This window comes from Heterodontus francisci, chromosome 19 (assembly GCF_036365525.1).
Source record: "Heterodontus francisci isolate sHetFra1 chromosome 19, sHetFra1.hap1, whole genome shotgun sequence".
Lineage (NCBI taxonomy): Eukaryota > Metazoa > Chordata > Chondrichthyes > Heterodontiformes > Heterodontidae > Heterodontus > Heterodontus francisci.
In genome coordinates, this window is record NC_090389.1 from 56,818,228 (window position 1) to 56,838,490 (window position 20,263).

Sequence of the window (20,263 nt, forward strand, 5' to 3'; positions counted from 1 at the left end):
AAAGACTTGCAGGTTGATAGGACAATTGGCCATTGTAAAATTGACCCTAGTGTATGTAGGTGGTAGGAGAATGGTGGGGATGCAGTAGGGAATATGGTATTAACGTAGGATTAGTATAAATGGGTGGTTGTTGGTCGGCACAGACTCGGTGGGCTGAAGGGCCTGTTTCAGTGCTGTATCTAAATAATAAATAAATATTTATGTAAACACAGGCTCTAAAAGAACATTGCACTCATTTGTCAATATTGTAGATCTCTGCTGTTTCATAGAGAATTTGTGTTGCTCTGTGGTTATTTTCAATATACTTGCTTTCAGGCATTAAATTTGTGGCAATCTTTAATGTTTGCAGTAGTTTTCTTAGGATATCTATTCTATTACTTGTTAGTTGTAAGCATTCATTCCTTCTGTGCCTTTGTAGTTATAGTACTGGTAAATGAAACCATGCTTTGTCCCCTCTCCAGAAAGCCATAGTTAGATTTCCACATTTTGCATGGGAAGGTTAAAGAAATGGTTGGGGTCTAATCATCAGTACTCCTTTAAAGTCTTACATATTCAGCCTTTTCATATTTTTCAGAGTGGGTTTGAAATGTTTGGCTGCAGTATTTGTTTTTTGCAGCTTAGTTCTGAAATAATAGTGGTGTACATGGCACACATGCCCCTTTTTAGTGTGAGACTCTTGAAATAGTTTAAGTTAGTTAGTTCAAAGGGTTTCACACATGAAACTTGAAAGGGCTTGGTTATAGTCTGTTTAATAACATTTAGCACTGCTCAGCTATATCATGTTTCACCATTTTTTTTGTAGCAAGATCACCCATATCCATTGTTTTCAGGATCTATCACATTCTATTCTGCTCTAACCTTTTATTTGCTTTTATTGAGTGTGTTTAATTATTACAGATGTTTGTAACAGAAGTACAGTAACTTGTATCCGATATTCAGTTACCTGTATACTTCTATGCCCAGTTTTCATGGCGTAATGTGCATGTATTTGAATTTGGGTTTGATCAGCATTTCTAATGTACCTGCCCAGTTAGAACCATAGAAAAGTTACAGCACAGAAGGAGGCTATTCAGCCCATCATGTCAGTGCCTGCTGAAAAAACTAGCTGCCCAATCTAATGCCACCTTCCAGCAATAGAACGTTCTATAAACTCACCTCACATGATTTGAACACTGATCCAAGAATTTGTGGTTTTCCTGCCAACATGTGGCACAGACTAGGAGTCCAGTTGCCTTGCAGGCTAAATATTGGTTGGATGCACAAAAACATTCCCACAGTGACTCTCATTGAGAAGGGGTGTGTGGGACGTATGGCATTTATACTAAAACTACACTACACATTTTAAAAACTGTCCATCTGTCTGCTAGAACTATTGTTCTGAAGTAACTTGTAGCGACAGGCATCCCCACCACCTAAAGCAAATCTATTCTTTTGGTAACTTTCACAGCACCCATTATTATTCATGCTGCTCCTGTGTTTTTACGTTCACTCACGACTGAGCTTTCTGAGATTAACATTCATCCTTTTCGGTTTTTGATCATTTTTCTGGCCAGTTACAATTATCTCATTTCAGGCACAACTCTCCTTTCCAGTGTCCTGATTTTTTTTTTTACTTTAAAAAAAAATAATCTACATTTTTCTGAATAACTTTATTCTCCATGGTTAACAAAAGCTATTTGCTCATTTGTTTAGTTTAACTTAACTCTCTCAGGTAAGAAGCTAACAGTTGTGTCTGTTTAGGAAAGTCTTACTACACCATCTGGAAAGGACAACTTATGAACAAAGGGAGGTTTCTGTGCTTCGGCTTTTTACGGTCAGCTACCCAGCCATTTTTGCCATTCAAACTGTGAGTAACATTGCTTTATGCATTATAATTTTATTCATTGAAGAAATTTGTGAAGAATTAACTTTGGGAGTGACTATATAGAATGGTGAAGCCTACTTCTGGTCTAAAATGAAGCAGTATTCTATTTTCCTAAGTTGTACTGTTTTTGAAAGGGTTCTCTGGAAAGAGAACCTACAAAGCACTGAAGTGCAAAGATTCTGTAAAGGGTTAAGATTGAAGAATTTGCTAATGTCCTAGTTCTAAGTGGAATTTTGGCACTTTAACTACTGTTTAGCTGTGAAGTTTAATTTTAATAATTTTACAAAGCAAAGCCTGTCAAAAATAGTACATGGACTGGTGTTTTGACAACATCTGTAGTGTGCACGTTGTATAATTTTGACTTCTCACCATGACTACAATTATGCAACAGTTTAAGTCTGTTTGAAAGGGTCACTTAATTCATTAGGCGCAGTTGAAGACTTTTGCTATAATATAAAATAACTGCTATTGCACTATGTGGGCGCACAGAGATGGGAAATTTTACATGGGAAAAACCCTAAGTACTTCAACACAAAACATACTATGCAGGAAACTGCAGTAATGGTTAAATGAAGCAAAATGGTTTCTGCTAAATAATGGGTTGTTTCTGTAGTGAGTCACAGAATGGTACAGCACAGAAGAAGACTGGTAAATTCTCCTTTGAACGTTACTATTGATCTAACCCCCCTACTGCTTTTTCAGGCAATGTATTCCAGATCACAACTTGCTGTGTAAAGAAAATGTTCCCTCATTGCCTCTGGTTCTTGCTCCACTCATCATAAAATATGTCCTGTGGTTACCATCTTTTGCCACTGGTAACAGTTCATCTTCATTTGCTCTATCAAAACCATTCATGATTTTGAACACCTCTATCAAATTTCCTCTTGCCCGTCTCCTTTTAAGGAGAACAAATCCAGCTTCTCCAGTGCCTTTACTAACTGATGTCACTCATCCCTGATACCATTCTGGTAAATCTCTTCTGCATCCTTTCCAAGGCCTTGACATTCATCCTGAAACGTGCCCAAATTTGAACATACTACTCTGGCTGAGGCCTAACCAGTTTATAAAGGTTTGGCATAACTTACTTGCTTTTGTAGTCTATTAAAGCCAAGGATCGTGCATGCTTTTAACAGCCTTTTCAACTTGCCCTGTCATCTTCAAGGATTTGTGTACATAAACCCCCAGGTCTCTGTTCCTGCACCCTGTTTAATATTGTACCATTTAGTTTATATTACATTATCTCATTCTTTCTACCAAAATGCATAACTTCACATTTCTCTGCATTCAGTTTCATCTGCCATGTATCTGCCTATTTCACTAGTCCATGTCGTCCTGAAGTTGCTTATCCTCAGTTTACTATATTTGAGTTTTGGGTCATCTGCAAACTTTGAAATTATGCCGTGTATAACGAAGTTCAGGACATCAATATATATCAAAGATTAGTGGTCCTGATGCCAATCCTGGGGAACACCACTGTGTACCTCCCTCTGGTCTGAAAAACAAATGTTCACCATTACTGTCTGCTTTCTGTCCCTTAGCCAATTTTGTATCCATGCTTCTGCTGTCTCTTTAATCCCAATGCTTTAATTTTGCTAGCAAGTTTATTAACTGGTGCTTTGTCAAACACCTTTTGAAAGTATATACACAAAGACAACCGCACCACCCTCATCAACCCTGTTACTTCATCAAAGAACTTGATCTATTAACCAAATATGATTCACCTTTAACAAATCTCTGCTGACTTTCATCTGTAAACTCATAATTTAAGTGCCAGTAAACTTTGTCCTGGCTTATTGTCTCTAAATGTTTTCCCACTACCGACATTAGATTGGCTGGTCTGCAGTTGTTAGATTTATCCCCTGCCCCCTTTTTAAGCAGGGGTTTAACATTTGCAATTCCCCAATCCTCTGGCATCACTCCCATATCCAAGGAAAATTGCAGCCAGAGTCTCAGCAGTTTTCCACCCTTGTTTCCCTCCATAACCTAGAATGCATCCCATCTGGAAAAGGTGACTTTTCTACTTTGAGGACTGCCAACCCTTTAGGTACTTCCTCTGTTATCTATTTTTATCCTGTCTTATATTGGTACTGTCTCCTTTTACTGCTACATGGTGTTACGACCGGTGTTAATTCAGTCCCACTTCTCTGCAGGTCACAACATATTCTTTAAAGTTTTCCCACTTGTTGAAACAATCAATTAGATACACTTTTCCCCAGAATAGAATACACTAGCCAGGTTTCTTTGCTGCACAATAAAATTAACAGTTTATTATAAAACAAGTCTTAACTAGGAATGAAGTAAAACAATATCAAATTTTTAAATATCCAACATTAAATTTTTTTAAAAAGTCCCCTTTACCTTAGTCCCTCTCCCTCTCGCTCTCCCTCACACACATTCCAGTTAACCCGGAAAAAAAAGGATTTTTAGATCAGAGCTGTATTACAGACCAAAAAAAACACACTCTGGGGCAGATCATTTGCCCACTCTGGGGAAAAAATAGCAGACAAGACACACTGCACCAAACTGGCACACCGTGCAACCTCCAAGAGCAGACGGGATCATTAGAATCTTCCAGAATTAGCACTCTTCGGGCGGCATTGAAAAGTAATTTAGCAGGCTCTCTTGAAATACAAGAAACAAGACGAATTGACACACTGAACCTTGTCTTTTAGGGAATTGCAAGAAAACAAGCTGGGTTGTAGTCTTCTATTGTTTCTTGGAATTCTCTCCTCCTCCTGTCCTTTTTTGACACTTAAGCAGCACTTGACTTTTTTCGCCTTCCAGAAGTTGTCTGTTTTCTGCCCACCCAGATGTTCTGTTGCTTGTCCAATCAAAGGATTGCTTGTCAATTTCTGCCTGTTGCCAGGGTTTCTGCTCCTGTTTAACCCGAGCCATGTGACAAACATCAACACTGTTGCCAATTTGGCTCTCACTGCCCCCTTGATTTAAAAACTGATACAACATTTATTTAGCTTAACTAAAAACTTTTTTTTAAAAATGTATTTTTAACAAAACAGAGTTACTTTTATAACAATGACAGCACTTATCACTGGTGCAGATAAATATAAAGTACTCATTTAGTACCTTAAGCTTTCCCACTCTCAAGATTATCTACTTTTTGGTCCCTAATCAACGTGTCGTCTTCTCCCCACACCCCCCTCCCCCCAAATTGTTTGGACTACCTATTTACTATACGTTTATAAAAAAAATTTTGCATTCCCTTTTACGATGACTGCTAATCTATTTTTGTATCCTCCCCCTTTATTCCCTTTGATCATCTCTACGTTCTATATTCAGCTTGGTTCTCTACTGTATTATGAACCATACAATTGTCATAAGCCTCCATTTCTGTCGCATTTTAACCTTTATATCTTTAGTATCCAGAGAGTTCTACCTTTGGATACCCTTCCCCCTCATGGGTATGTGTCTGCTCTGTACTCAAACCATCTTTTTGAAGGCCTTACTTCAATGTGGGCATAGCTTTGATAGTAATTTTTAATTACTGTTTTGCCTACCAGTTTTTGATTCCAGTCCACCTGGGCCAATCCCTTTTCAGCTTGCTGAAGTTAATCCGTCTCCAGTTGAGTATTTTTTTACTTGATGGTATCTTATCCTTTTCCATTTCTACTCTAAACTGATATGGTCACTGTTCTCCAAATGCTCTCACAGAAACATGCCCCACTTAATTTCCCAGGACTAGATTTAGCACTACTTCCTCTTTGGGTTAAAAGTTCACCTTGTACTCATTCTAGGAGTTCCTCCCCCTTTGCCCTCCACATTCTTACCTCGGTCTACGTTAGGATAGTTAAAGTCCCCTTTATCACTACTGATAGTTCATAGCATCTTTCTGTAATTTGTCTACAAATTTGCTCTTTTATCTTTTGTGACCGGCAGAATTCCCCCAGTAGTGCAGTCGCTCTCCTCTTCCTCAATTCTAAGCAAATAAACTCTGCCTTTGACCCCTCAAGTATTATAATAGTTTATTTGATCAGTACTGTCTCCCTCCTCGCTTTCCTACCTGAATACATTGTAGCCAGGAATATTAAGTTGCCATTTCTCCCCTTCTTTCGACCAGATCTCTGTTGGCACTGTATCATATTCCAATGTGGCAAATTGTGCCTGTAACTCACCAATCTTAATTACCATGCTGCCTTTCATTCCCAGAAAGGAAGAATATGCTATGCAAAATGCTAGATGTTATCCTTGAACTAGCAGTGCTGGGCTGTAATCACTTTTTCTTCTCTCAGCCTTGAATATTGACACTATGCACCCAAATTAAAAGTGATTATCCATTTATGCTTGTTGTGGTACATGTTTATAATGAAGAACCTGTCTGAACATTTTGTTACATATTTTAATTTACTGTGAAACTGGGATCATTCCATTAATGTAGAGCTGTATGATTAAATATTCTGATATGTAATTGTTTAAATAAAATATCTGAACTTCATGCATATTTCGCTGCAGTTGAATTTGTAGGTCTTGCTTTTTATCAAGTATATCCTTTTTTTAGACCTGAAAAACTTGATATTGAAATGGTTATGAATGTTGATTGCTTGAAAAACAAAGTACCAATGACTGTGTTCCAGAAAACCACTTTCTCTGGGACAAGAGAAGGTGAGACCTTAACCTTGTGATTAAATATTTGTTGACCTTTTTAGTTAAAATTTGCCTTCTTGCCTTTCATGGATTGCACATCATTTAGCTAGCTGTGATTCTAGATAGTTGGCTCCTCCAAATGTGCTCTCTGTTGCTGTGTAATTGGAGTGGAGAGGGAGGGGATAGCAAATCAATGTCTATTTCTTGCTTTTCCAATTCAAAATTGGAACATTTCCACAGAAAGCTGTCATTTTTGTGACCGGAATGAAAACGTAAAATTTTGCTTTTTCTTTGTCGCCTTCCTCTGCACCCCCTCCCCCTGAAGTATCCCCCAATAAAGGCATTTCAAAAAGCATGTTATCTTTAAAGAGAGTTAACTTGTAAATTTTCTTAGTGCCTCATTTATTAAAACATCAGGCTCATAAGTTCTGCTAAATGATGTTTAGAGATATTTTAATTCTTCCCCCACCAGCACTGAAGAATGGCTTGTATTATAGCTTGTATGAGCTTGTGGAACAAGGAAAAACAGGAAGCCATTTGGAGTCTCTGCTTCATAAACTAGAAGTGGAAAAACTAGTGAGTTAACCATTAATTCTATTGAGGTTTTGTGGTGATGTGTTGAAAAGAATTCAGCATTTGTTTAAAATGCAGCTGTCATTTGTATATGTTCGTGTGTTGCTTAGAGAATGGCTGTGATGATTGAAGCTCAGCTCATTTTGGTTAGTTTTTTCAGCTCAGGCATGCCTGCATTTCAGTTAATAAACTGAAGAGTAAAAGTTTAAAAAAAAAAAAAGTTTTATGCATGTACGCTGTCACTCTTGCTCATGTACTTTCATGCCTGGTGCCCTGCCACTGTCACTTTGTCACACCTGCCACCCCCAGGGCTGTTTCCCTTGGACCCATCCCCTCACCTTCATATTTGTAGCATTTTAAAGACTCATCTCTTTACACATAGGTTCTTATCAAGCCATTGGGTGATCGGGGATTTCTGCTTTTATTTTCTCCAGTAGAGATGGCAGATAATGGTAAGTGTGATTGGTCAGATTTATATATTGTCATCGGGTTTATGACCATCTCAAATTTAAGTACAGCTAACTACACTGTATTGGTTCATAATTCTCATTTTGAATGTATTTTTATGTTTAAATCAGAATCTCAAAGCTCAAAGCCCAAGTTTCTTCAAGCACTCTTTTTGTTTCCAGAGTCTAGACTGATTGGTGTTGGTAAGTTAAATCAATATGGGGTAGTGTCAGATAAATCCAGAAGCAACTTATACAGTGAATATATAAATTAAGCCCTCTTAAATATGCAAGTTACTTGTAATCTGAAATTGTTGTCATTTAAGTCATGTAATCAGTACCTACTTTGCCTGTTATTGCATTTTACTGTATCCACCATCTTGTCAATGCAAAGCAGAACTTTGTGGCAATGTGGCTGGATGGACTGAATGCAGCAGGAGTAATAGCCTGGCCTGTGTCAGGTGATGCATTAATATGTGAAAATGTTTCCTTATCATTTTTAGACCGTCTTTGCTGTCATTTATTTAATTGGATAATCCCCATGTTGCGCTATAAATTGACCCTCGCATCTTAAAACTTTGAAATCTTTTCAATGTAAAGATTATTTCACTCAAGTTTTTAAGCAGGTGATGTGAGGTACAATTTTTAAATCAGTGAAATTTGGTAACTTTGCAAAAATTGTTTTTAAAGAAATATGAACTTTGCAAAATAGTCCACAATTTTTCTTTTCCTTTCTACATTCTTCCAGTCCTACAATAAAGCATATTAGTCGATGCTTTGTTTATGTAAATGCTTAATAAGTTGGTGCTTGTTTGTGTTCCTTAGATGAGATCAGGAGAAGTACAGAGTCTGTGTTAACTGTACACAGTGACCCAGAAGTCATGCCCCAGCTATCCAAGCTTGTACCTGCACTGCACTTTGCTCTGGATAAAATTCGAAAAGAGCTGCCATGTAGCTTAAAGAATTCAACCATCGATGCTGCATTTGAAAATAATGTAATTGGTTACCTGAAGAATTCTCTGGGAAAAGAGGCTTGTGCTGAAAATGGGAAGCCTACTCAATTCATCATTCCCACTTACGATGAGAAAAGATTCTCTTCAACCAGGCAAAAGAGGTCAAACTTATCAAGAATCTTGCGCTCCTACTTTTTTCACCCTCTTCGCTATCAATTTGAAGTTTCTAAAGCTAAAGAAATGTTAGACCAATATCCAATGCCTGATACTACTGAGTTACTCAGCTCTCCTGTGTGTGCCGAAGAGCAGCAGGAATATGAGAATCCAGTGCCAGAGATCACTGCTCAGGAACCCATGGTTCCTCAAACGAGTAGCATTACAGCTGACAATAACTTTGTGATGCCTTCCGATAATATGGCTGATTATGATCCCGATAAAATCCAAGAGCTTATTGACTTGATTTACAGCAGGAAAAGGCATGGCCCAGGGGAAGCTGGTATAACACATATTGAAGGACTTGCGCATTGTATATCTGACAAAAATAACCTTGGATTGAAAAGAAAATTAGAATCTGTTTCTGAGAGAAGCCACAAGCACATGAAGACCACTCAAGGTAATAGAAACAGCATAGCATTTAATTTAAATTGTATTTAATATTAAACTTCATACAATATTATGGGTAGTGTGTTGAGTTATCAACTGACTTTTCACTTTTGGGTGGGGAATTAATTTGAATGTAGCCCTGACCAATGGGATGAAAATTCTCTTCCCTGACTAAAGATTCTGTGTGAAATGGGTTTGGCTAGTTTCAAAACCAGTTACTTAACATGTGCAAGGACAAAAAGTACCCAGCTAGACACAAGATAACTGTGATTTGGTTTTGTGACTTCATAAGGACCATCCATAGACATGCAAAATACTGCTGATAGAAATCTGAAATATAAATGGAGTGCTGGGAATAGGTCAGGCTACATGAGTGGAGAGAGAAGCCGCTAACATTTCAGGTCTCTGACCTTTTTTCAGACCTGAAATGTTAACTAACTTTCTCTACAGATGCTGCTTGACCTCTTGAGTATTTCTATATACATACATTTGGGGTTGGAAGTGATGGAGGGGAAGAATAATTGGAAGCTTGTACACTGGTGTGGTAATGGTTGCATTTCAGAGCTTGTAACTAAAATGCATTTTTTGGGCAGAGTAGAAGGAGTCCTGCATCTCGTCTGCTGTATCAGACCTGGGAGCACTTGATATTCAAACTACGTCCCTACAATTTACAAAACTGATCCAGTTTTCAATACTGGTATGTCATCTTGAACACAAGTTTCAAAAAAAGTCACAAGTGTAAAAATTCTACTTTAATAATCTTGCAATTTAACCAAGCTGCACATTTATTTGGTTTGAATCATCCTCTTTGAATGCATGTTTTTAATGAAGGAGGCTTGACATCCAAGTATCCTTCCTTTTCAAATAGTGTTTTTTTAATCATTGTTACTTAAATGTGTAAATTTTTTTTGGCTTTCTTTTGGGTGTGGCTTTGTTTAAACAGTGAATGATCTGACTTAAAACAATACTGAGCCTGCCAGTGTCAGTGAGTTGAACTAGCCTTGATGGAGGTACATTAACCTGAGCTCCTTAATGTAGAGTATATTGTCCTACCTTGGAAAACTTACTAGTACATTGCCAGCATTTTTCTGTAGAAATTGGGACAGAATTTTCTTCTCCTGTGGAATTCTTGGTTTTCCTTCTCTTCATACATAGTCATGAGTTGTTTGTTCATTCACCAAGTGTGATGGAGTTAGACCGCTCCACTCTGCACAGCCCACTAAGATTTTTGAAAGCCAGATGGTGAGGGATGGAATTGGATCCTAAGCTTTACATGCTTTATAAGGTTTTCATTTAAAGATACACATTACAAACTTGCATCTCCAAACCCAACGCAGGTTCATTCATTCTGCTCCTATATATAGGAGCACAAATGAATCCCCAGTTAATGTCCACCACCTGAATGTAACTAAATGCTCAGTTAATATACAGTGAACACCAGGTTCTCTTTTTTTTTTAAAAAAGTGATCTCTTTGCAGGGCCATTGACAGTGGATGGATCAAGGTTATCTGATACAAGCCCTCAAGTAATAAATGGGCTTGGCTTCAGTGATACTGATTTAAGGCAGCGTGATCCTGCCACAGCATCGGCTCCAGATCCTCAAGAACTAGTTGGCTTGTTGCTTGAAGTACTTAAATCTTCCACTTGTCAGAACTCTGGCTCAGAAGTTCAGTTAAACCAGGAAATAAGGACGTCGGTTTGCCCCGGTGGTGATGATCTACAAAGAAACAATGTGGATTACTGCTGGGACCAAAGTAATACCTTGATTAATGAGAAAGCACAACTGGATCAGCAAAACATTGGCCACATCCCACAGAATGAAGCAATAAAACAGGAACATTCCCAGGAAGGCTTTGTACTTGGCCTTGAGCAAGAAAGTCCTAGATTATGTGAAAGTGGTTCTGGTTTAGCGTATGTTGCTGACCAGCCTTCTGGAGAACATTCATTGCAGTACAATTTGAGGGCAGAGTACCTGGAGGTGAGGCTTGCTATTCTGTGTTTTTCTAGTTGTCTACTGCTTAGCAATGTATTAAGTAGAGAACTGCTAATAACCAGTTCACTGGCCTGGATTTCGCAGTCAGTGGTGAAGCAAGCATGCTCATTGGTGATCTCAAAGGAGGCTGCCCACACAGATCTAATGATCTCTGTGGTGGGATTTACCCTTCCCCGACAGCAGATTAAATCTGGTGCCAAGTCGAGGGGATGTCTTGGTGTGCAGAAGCAGTGATGTAAACAAGCAGGTAAGGAGCCAGTCACGTTGAAGTATTCATTCACACACAGAAAGCCAGGAATTTAAAACCCTTGAATCCCTTTACTTTTAATTATTTTGGTAGTGAAATAAGTGGTTTTGATTGGATCAAGGTGGAAGCTAATATAGAGAAACTACTTAAAGAATTTCTTAAAGTGGATTTTTTTTTATCATGGAGAAATTTGGCATTCCACAAATAAAGTTAGCTTTTCAAGGCCAATAAGGATGTTCAGTAATTATGAAATTAGTATGCTGTTTAAAAACCCAGTTACATCTCATTCAACAAAGTGTAACATTTTTTCATGGTTTTTACAGCCAGACTGACAGCATAGAAATGGAAGTTTTAGTCAAATCATGATTGCATTGATGATTGCAGTCTGTGGGAACCTTTACAGTGTTCTCTATGGAGAAGCATAGACTCCCTGACCGTAACTTCTAGATTTCTGCGTTTAACATATGCGCACTCCTGAAGTTGCTATCAGTTTCAGTGATAGTTTCACCGTCATTGCCACAGCAGAATCCAGACCATTGCATGAGAAAGGAAGCTCTACGGTGGGGTTTTTGGAATGGTTGTGTTGTTGGGTTTATTTAATCTATTGGTGCTAATTTGAGAAAGAGTGGGGTGAAAAGAGGAGCAGATGCACTTGCATAATCTTTTTGTGTGATTTAATCCTTCAAATTACTGCCAGTACTACCACCACTGATAGACCAGTAGCCAGCATGTATGTAGTCCTATTATCAGATAGCTGAACAATCTCATTCCAGAGACAACCATAGGTGCCAATTTCCAGAAACATTAGGGGAACTGGATTGAGGCGAGCTGTACATGCTAACCAATCTTGACACTGAGCGACATCTGGTCCACAGTTCTAACATTTGCACAAAGTTGGAAATTATTCCTCAACATCATTTGCGTCATTTAATAGATAGTAAACAGTGAAGGCTTTATCACAGCAAACTGGTCTCGAAGCAGATCCACGGCCATTGATAACTTGCTGCCTACAAGTATGCAACCAGTTAATCCATTGTAGCAGCTTCTCACTAATTCCACAAGATTTTTTCTTGTGGAGTAACCTATTTCAAGTAACATTTTAATTTTTTTTTGATAATTCAGGTAGACAATGTGTCAACCCTGATCCACCAATCCAGTGACTTCAAAAAAAAATCATTCAAATTACTATGGCAGGGCCATCTTTTCAATAACCACCCATTTATACTAATCCTACATTAATCCCATATTCCTACCACATCTCCTCAATTCCCCTACCACCTACCTACACTAGGGGCAATTTACAATGGCCAATTTACCTATCAACCTGCAAGCCTTTGGATTTGGGAGGAAACCAGAGCACCCGGCGGAAACCCATGTGGTCACAGGGAGAACTTGCAAACTCCGCACAGGCAGTACCCAGAATCAAACCGGGTCGCTGGAGCTGTGAGGCTGCGGTGCTAACCACTGTGCCGTCCAGTAGGCTTTCCAAGAGTTGCAGCTACTGAAGGCTCCACATAGGTTTTACAGCAGGAGTGCGGCAACAAGGGTTTCAGTTCCACACATTTGGCATGCAAGTTCTTAAAACGTGCAGGCTTTCTTCAAATACAGGAGGAAATAGGAATCCCTTGATGCAAGATTTATTTTCAAGAGAAAGATGAGCTGTTTTTCTTCTGTCCAGGCAGAAACGCCAAATGTCCTTTTTTAACAGTTCAAATTGAAACAAAAGCGTTCCAGAAGTCCAGTCTTATGACCTCTATAAATCTTGGCTTGTCACTTCTCTGCAAACATCTCCAAGTTAAAACAACCCCTGATGGGTTCTTTGAAAACAGATGTCTTCCAGTAACTGTTTACAGTTCCTTTCTCAGTCCAAACCTTCCAGTAACAGTTTACAGTTCCAGCATCTATGGAATCTCTTTTCAGTTTTAAAATATAAATTCTCAAATTTTAACAAAAAAGAATGGAAACCTTTGTAACATTTAATGCAAAAGCAAAATATTGTGGATGCTGGGAATCTGAAATAAAAACAAAATGCTGCAAATATACAACCGGTCTGGCAGCATCTGTGGAGAGAGAAACCGTTAACGTTTCAGGTCTGTGGCCTTTCGAATTGGCAACGGTTGGAAATGTAGTAGGCTTTGAGCAAGTGAAAATGGTGGGGATGAGGGGGAGGGGTGAAGAACAACAAAAGGGAAGGTCTGTGGTAGGGTGGAGGGCAGGAGAGATTAAATGACAGATGTCATGTGATAAAAGGCAAAGAGAGTAGTAATAGCCGTAGTAAAAGACAAATAATTTGTCTAGAGAGAGCTTTAATGGCAACATAATGCACAGCTGTCTGAAAGCAAAAACCTGAAAAACAAGTTTAAGGCTGGCATGTGGTTTTTAAAAAAAAAAAATCAAAATGGCAGTCGAAGTTGTTAAATTCCGATTCCAATCGGCTGTGGAGTGTCTAATCGGAAGATGAGGTGCTGTTCCTCGAGCTTCACTAGCTGTCTCTTGCCACTTCCTGTGGCTCCATTCAATCCTCTACCTGGGAAGCATTCAGTACCCCTATGCAGTTCTTACAAAACATAAGTCTGTTAATGTAGCTTTAAAAAAAAAGCTTTTACCCTTGCTAGTATGGTTGTCTACTATCCTCTTCAGTGACTTTTAGTTGCTCTAATTGTAGTTTTGTTTTCTTTCAATTGTGTGTAATGTATATCTTAAAAATTGTTTAGTTCACAGGAAAATAATCAATGAAAATGTTTTGTTCGTGTCTAATTTGCCTTCGTAATTGACTAGTCAGCCACCTTGGCTTTGTCTTTCCATACTCCTTTTAGGGACATGTTCACATTAGTCGAATCAAGGTGTACATATGTAGTGATGGGTAATTAGTTCAACCTATAACAACAAATTGAGAATAAGTGGGATCTTTGCATGGCCATAACTATTTAAGTCGCCTTCTGAAGAAAGATGAGCTGCTAAATTGCTAGAGTGGAATATTGAGCTCATCTGGAAAAGAATCAACTCCTACAGAACAGAGAAAATACGGTAATGTGGTGTCAAAATTTATTCAGATTGCTGAATTTGTTCTTATGCTCATCTGTCTGTCGTTAAGGAGCAGAGCACAGGAAGTATAGGCAGTGCCCTAAGTTGTAGTCCATGTACAAATGCCTCCCTTGATCAGCTGTACAGCAAGAAGATGACCACCTCGGATTGTACCAGTGATAGTGAAATTAACTGGAAACTTATTCCCATAACTGGTAAGACTTTGTCTAATTAATATTTGTGAAACTATATAGTGATTGTGTTCACCGCTTCATACTTAAAAGTTATTAAATGTTTAACGTGGGGGAAAGGAGTTCTGATTTTCTTTTAAAGTGGATGCCATTCAAATTTTCTGATTTCTCCCCAGCTTTCCAAGCTGCTTGATTATCCTATGAACTTTCTCACTTTATAACAATTTTTCTCTTCTCCCTTCTTGAAGGCATTTAACTTCTTATGGCTGATAGATTGTAAGAATTAACATAATCTGCCTCCTGGTGATTGACTAAAATTAGTGTTCCAGCGTCTTATGATGGAATTCATTGTTTTGAGCTCGTTTAAAAACGTGGAGTCGTGTTATGAAGATAATGTGCTTCTCCTCTGACTCTAACTGGTTTATCAAAAATTACACACTGCCATGCTGTTTATCATTGGGGCTTTCTTTAAAATTTACTGGAATTGCACTGCAGCAAAGGTTTTGAGCAAGTGAGAAGGTTCTCAGGTGCTGCATGAATTAATTGAGAACTTCCAAAGAAACATTGACACCCCTTCAGAGAAGATGCCGTCTCCTCTTCCAGCATAAATTCACTGAAATGTTGATTTTAAAGTTGTGATCTGCGCTGTTGGTATTCTGATCGAATGACACAATGATTAACGCCAAACCATATAAGTTACTAGAACACCTGGTGTGCCTAGATTATAGAATGTGCGATAATAGTTGTCTTCATTTGTAGATATGAAATCACGGATTGAACAACTGTTCTATTTACCACCAGAGGATTCATGTCCTGATGATCCACGGGTCATAAATCGTCAGTCGAACATTAATCATTATCAGTCGCCTTCTGATTCCGACACTGGAGCAGGCAGCATTTTAAAGGAATATACTAAGGATTTCCAGCACTATTTTGCAACTGATGAGACCAATGGCCATCTGTTTGATTTGAAAGGTGATTCAACCTCAGCAATTGAAAATACAGTTCTATTGGAGTACAGCAAATTCTCAGACAAAATGAAGCAATTGCTTAAGAAGGAAAAAGTCCGATATGGTCCTGACAACAAAAGGCCAATATTTTCTGCACCACAAAAGGTTCCGGCACTTTCCAGGTATTCAAATGTCCAGTCACACCAAGTCCCTGTCCAGAGTTATATAAATAAATTGCGGAAGAGGATGAACTGTGTAATTGCTGATGCATGCTCTAGTTTGTCTCGTACAAATTTGCATCTTTATCCATCATCTCCAGAACTAGCTCAGAGAATACAAAATAAGATTGCAACCTGCAGTAGCATCATAGAAGAGCCATTCCCACCCATGGGTTCTCAGTTAAATACCTTAGTGTGTACAACAGAAGAGTCTAACCACTGTAACAACTCTGTGTATGAAGAACCGATTCCCTGTGAAAAGACTCTGGGACTAGAAAAGGTTTCCAAAACTGGTGCTACCCTATCTGAGACTATAGTGCAATCACAACAAACCTCTGGACAAACTAGTTTTACTTTTAGCTCAGTTGATTCAGATTGCACAGCTTCAGTAGGGGAAGAAAAAAGCTTGTTACCGGAGCAAACCCCAAGCTTTGGGAACCAACAGAAGATAGTGCATCCATTGCAAGAACCTAGTGGAACTGTGGGGCTTCCTGGAGCACAACCATGTTTAACCAACTTAATTCAGCAGTTAAATCCTGAAGTCTTCTGCAGCTTAGTTGAAATTATTAAGGATGTCCAGAAGAACACAGTGAAGTTTTACATTTATGAGATGGAGAAGACGTCTGTCTGTGCAGAAATAAAGGTACAATAACACTCAAATAATGTCACATTGAACTGAAATTGGTTCTCATGTTTTCAGTAAACCAGGAGGTTAACAATCTTAAAAATTCTAGGTTGTCCTATGTCTCACAGGAAGAATTTGTCTCTTTCTATCATGGGTATACAGAGTTGTAAAGAGCTTTTGGTCTGACCCGATCTGGAGTATTGCAATGTAGGATCACCTGAATGATACAGCATTTAGGAGGGTTAAATTATAAGGACTAGTTGCATATACTTGGTTTATATTCCCATACAGTAGCAATATATATATATAGGGAGAGAGGGAGAGATTTAGGTAGGGAATTCCAGAGTTTGGGGCCTAGATAGTTGAAGGTTTGGCTGCCATAGTGGAACAGTTAAAATTGGGGATGCTCAAGAGGCCAGAATTAGATGAGTGCAGATATCTTGGAGGGTTGTGCAACTGGAGGGGATTACAGAGATAGGAAGGTGTGAGGCTCTGGAGGGATTTAAAAACCAGGATGAGAAGTTTAAAATTGAGGCATTGCACGATTGGGAGCCATTGTAAGTCAGCGATGGGTGAACAGGTTTGGTGCAGGTAGGGACATGGGCAGCAGTGCTTTGGATGACCTCATGTTTACAGAGGGTAGAATGTGGGAGGCTGGCCAGAAGTGCATTGGAATATTCATGACCAGAGGTAACAAAAGCGTGGATGAGGGTTTCATTTGGTAGATGAGCTGAGGCAGGGCTGGGATTGGATGATGTTAAAGCTGGAAACAACCACTTTTGGTGATGATGCAGACATATGGTCAGAAGCTCAAATATAACACCAAGGTTGTGAGCAATTTGATTTAGTCTCATACAGTTGCCAGGGAGAGGATGGTACCAGTAGCTAGGGAATTGAGTTTGTAACGGAAACCGAAGGCAATGGCTTCAGTCTTCCTGATATATAATTGGAGGAAATTTCTGCTTCTCTGTTACTGGATGTCAGCCAAGCAGTCTGATAATTTAGCAACAGTGGGGGAGTAGAAGTGGTGAGGTAGAGCTGTGTGTCGACAGCATACATTTGAAAACTAATTGTTTTTGAAGTCGCAGAGGGGCAGAATGGAGATGAGAAATAGAAGGGGCCAATGATAGATCCTTGGGGGACACCAGAGGTAACTGTGAAAGTGGGAAGAGAAGCCATTGCAAATGATACATTGGTTACGACTAGATAAAAATGGAACCAGGCAAGAGCAGTCCCATCTAGCTGATTGACAGCAGAGAGGCATTGGGGGAGAATGGTGTCAACAATGCAAAGGCTATATACAAGTTGAGAAGGACAAGGAGGAACAGTTGATCTCTGTGACTGTCACATAAGATGCCATTTGTGACTTTGATTCAAGCCGTTTAATTATGGTGGCAGGAGCAGAAACCTGAGTGGAGGGATTTAAGCATGGGGTTTCGGGAGAGATGGGCACGGACTTGGAAGGTGACAACCCGTTCAAGGACTTTGGGGAGGAAAGGGAGGTTGGAGATGGGGTAGTAGTTTGCAAGGTCAGTGTGGTCAGAGTTTTTTTTGTGTAGGGTGTGATGAGTGCAGGTTTAAAGGATAGGGGGACAGTACCTGAAGAGAGAGAACCATTAGCATCAGCTAACATGGGGAGCAGGAAGTTAAGTTGGATGGTCAGTTTGTTGGGAATGAGGTCAAGGGAGCAGGAGGTGGGTATATTGTGGACAAACCCTCAGAGGGCATAAGAGGAAATGAGGGAAAACCAGAAAAAGATGCAAGTTCAGGGCTGGGGGCTGGTGGGGAGAAGGTTTAGAGGAAGTTTGGCCTAGTGGAAGGGAGGGAAGCAGCTGAGGCAGCTGAAGGGTTGGTCTCATTGACAAAGACCACGAGTATCTCATGCTTATTGTTGGTGAGAGTGGAGAAGACAGGTGGAAGAGGGTTTAAGATGTTCTGCAGTAGAGAAAAGAAGCTGGGGGTTATCTTTGCTTTCCAGGATGATCCTGGAATAGTAAGCAGTTTTAGCAGACAGTGGTGAATGGCTAACCAGTTGTCTGCCATATCCAATCAAATCTGTGTTCCTGGGACTTAAGGGAGCAGAGATGAGGGCCATGCCAGGGGAATAACCAGGGTGAGCAAGAGAGTAATGGTTTATTGGGGACCCATACATCAGAGGTGGAGGTGAGGGTAGGGTTGTGCAAATCAGTAGCTGCAGAAATGCTCTAGCAAACAGGGCCAAAGGCTCGACAGTTGGAATTTTGAAAGTGCGTTTATAAGTTAATTGGAGGATAGTTGTTTTTTTCCCTGGGGTGGACACAGAAGGAGGTAAAGCAGGGGCACGGATTGAGGATGTGGGTGGAGAGTGATACAGAAAAGTGATCAAAGATGGCCATAACTGATACAATGGGAGTAGCAAGGCCACATGTGATGGCAGGGTTAAGGTGTTGGCCATGAATATGGGTTGAGGAGTGTACATGGAAGGAGAGCTCTAGAGAGAGCATGATCAGTTGAGATGGAGATTGAAATCACAATGAGACATTGTTCTGTGCAGAGGCTGAGGGACGAAAACAGTGAAGGTATCTTGGTGACTACATTTTTATCATTCCTGGGTGGGCAGTAGAGAATGAGGATTTTAAATGAAGTGAGGAACCATGAGTTTAGATAGTTGAGGGGCAATTTAAGGTGTTAAAATCATGAACAGATTAGATAGGGTAGATACAGAGGGGCTATTTTCTTTGGGGGATTCCAGGATAAAGGGAGACAATCTTTTTAAAATTAAAGCTCGGCCATTCAGGAATTAAATCTGGAAGTACTTTTTCTATATACCAGGTAATGGGAATCTGTTCTCTTTCCCCTAGAAGTCTGGATACTGAGTCAGTTGAAAACTTCAAAACTGAGATTGATAGATTTTCGTTAGTTAGGACATTAAGGGATATGGAAGGACAGGTAAATGGAGTTAAGGTAACTGACCAGCCGTGATCTAATTGAGTGGCAGAATGGGCTCAAGGCGTTGAATGGCTACAGATGTTCCTTGGAAACATTTATTTTGCTATGTAAAGCCTCCATATAATTGTAAGTTATTTGTACTTCTCTTCTAAATACTATACATAACAGCATAAGAAATAAGAGCCGGAATAGACCACACAGCCCCTTCAGCCTGTTCTGCCATTCAATACGATCATGGCTAATCTACCAATTCTAAATTACTGCAGGTTGTTCAGAGTTGAAATGTATGAAAATCTGACACTTTGCTGAAATCTTAGCGTTAGCACAGCTACCACTGACACTCATCTCAGTAAACAACAATTTGTACCATTATTTCAGATTGCTCCATGTAAAAGGCTAACTACATTCCAGTGAAACTTAGAATTTAGGTTGGCAGGTTCACAAGATGTGCGGTGCTGCAGCTTGCACCTAACAACTTAGTGAGAAGCAACTGGACTGGTTGTTCTACAGTTTAATTTGTTTAGTTTAAATTATAAGATGTTCTCTTTATAGTAATACCTGTTGAAATACCCAAGATTCTTTAACAATTGTTTGTATTAAAATCACTTGAATTTCTGTATTTTGCAAATAGAAGGTTAGTTACACTGAAGCATAACATTCCTGTAGCTGTGAGTCATGTCTCTGTATACTATCTCAATCTACTGATGTCATATTGCAATGCACTAAGCTGCTGTGCTGTTGGAAATCACATCCTTCCCCACAAGCTGCTGATCTTCTCCAGGCTGTCTGGGCAATGCAGGCAGCTGCAAAGTGTTTCCTGAAGAGAAGCGACGTGGGGAGTCTGTAAATTCTTCCAATTACTCACTCATACATGTTCTCATTTGGGGAATGATTATTGGAGTTGGAAGGAATTTGAGGAACTTCGGTCACCAAAATGACATGGCATGGGAAATAAGTTGCTTCATGCATGCTCCATCTCAATTTTTAATGATTGAGGATGTTCTTCTGTTAGACCTGTTCTTGCTTGTTTGATTTATGAGCATAGGTGT

At 39.4% G+C, this 20,263-nt stretch overlaps 1 protein-coding gene across 3 annotated transcripts in view; it reads left to right on the forward strand.

Moving 5' to 3' along the window:
• The window catches only part of LOC137380087 (protein TASOR-like), a 73,555-nt gene that overhangs the window by 39,721 nt on the left and 13,571 nt on the right, over positions 1-20,263 (forward strand). For 2 of the 3 annotated variants that reach the window (XM_068051702.1, XM_068051703.1), the window contains exons 9-17: positions 1,741-1,846; positions 6,378-6,481; positions 6,936-7,039; positions 7,419-7,488; positions 7,615-7,686; positions 8,308-9,048; positions 10,517-11,016; positions 14,373-14,517; positions 15,253-16,304. In XM_068051702.1, the coding sequence (XP_067907803.1) occupies positions 1,741-1,846; positions 6,378-6,481; positions 6,936-7,039; positions 7,419-7,488; positions 7,615-7,686; positions 8,308-9,048; positions 10,517-11,016; positions 14,373-14,517; positions 15,253-16,304 (2,894 nt within the window). The remainder of the gene's footprint in view (positions 1-1,740; positions 1,847-6,377; positions 6,482-6,935; positions 7,040-7,418; positions 7,489-7,614; positions 7,687-8,307; positions 9,049-10,516; positions 11,017-14,372; positions 14,518-15,252; positions 16,305-20,263) is intronic. The other variant, XM_068051704.1, reaches the window with a different exon arrangement.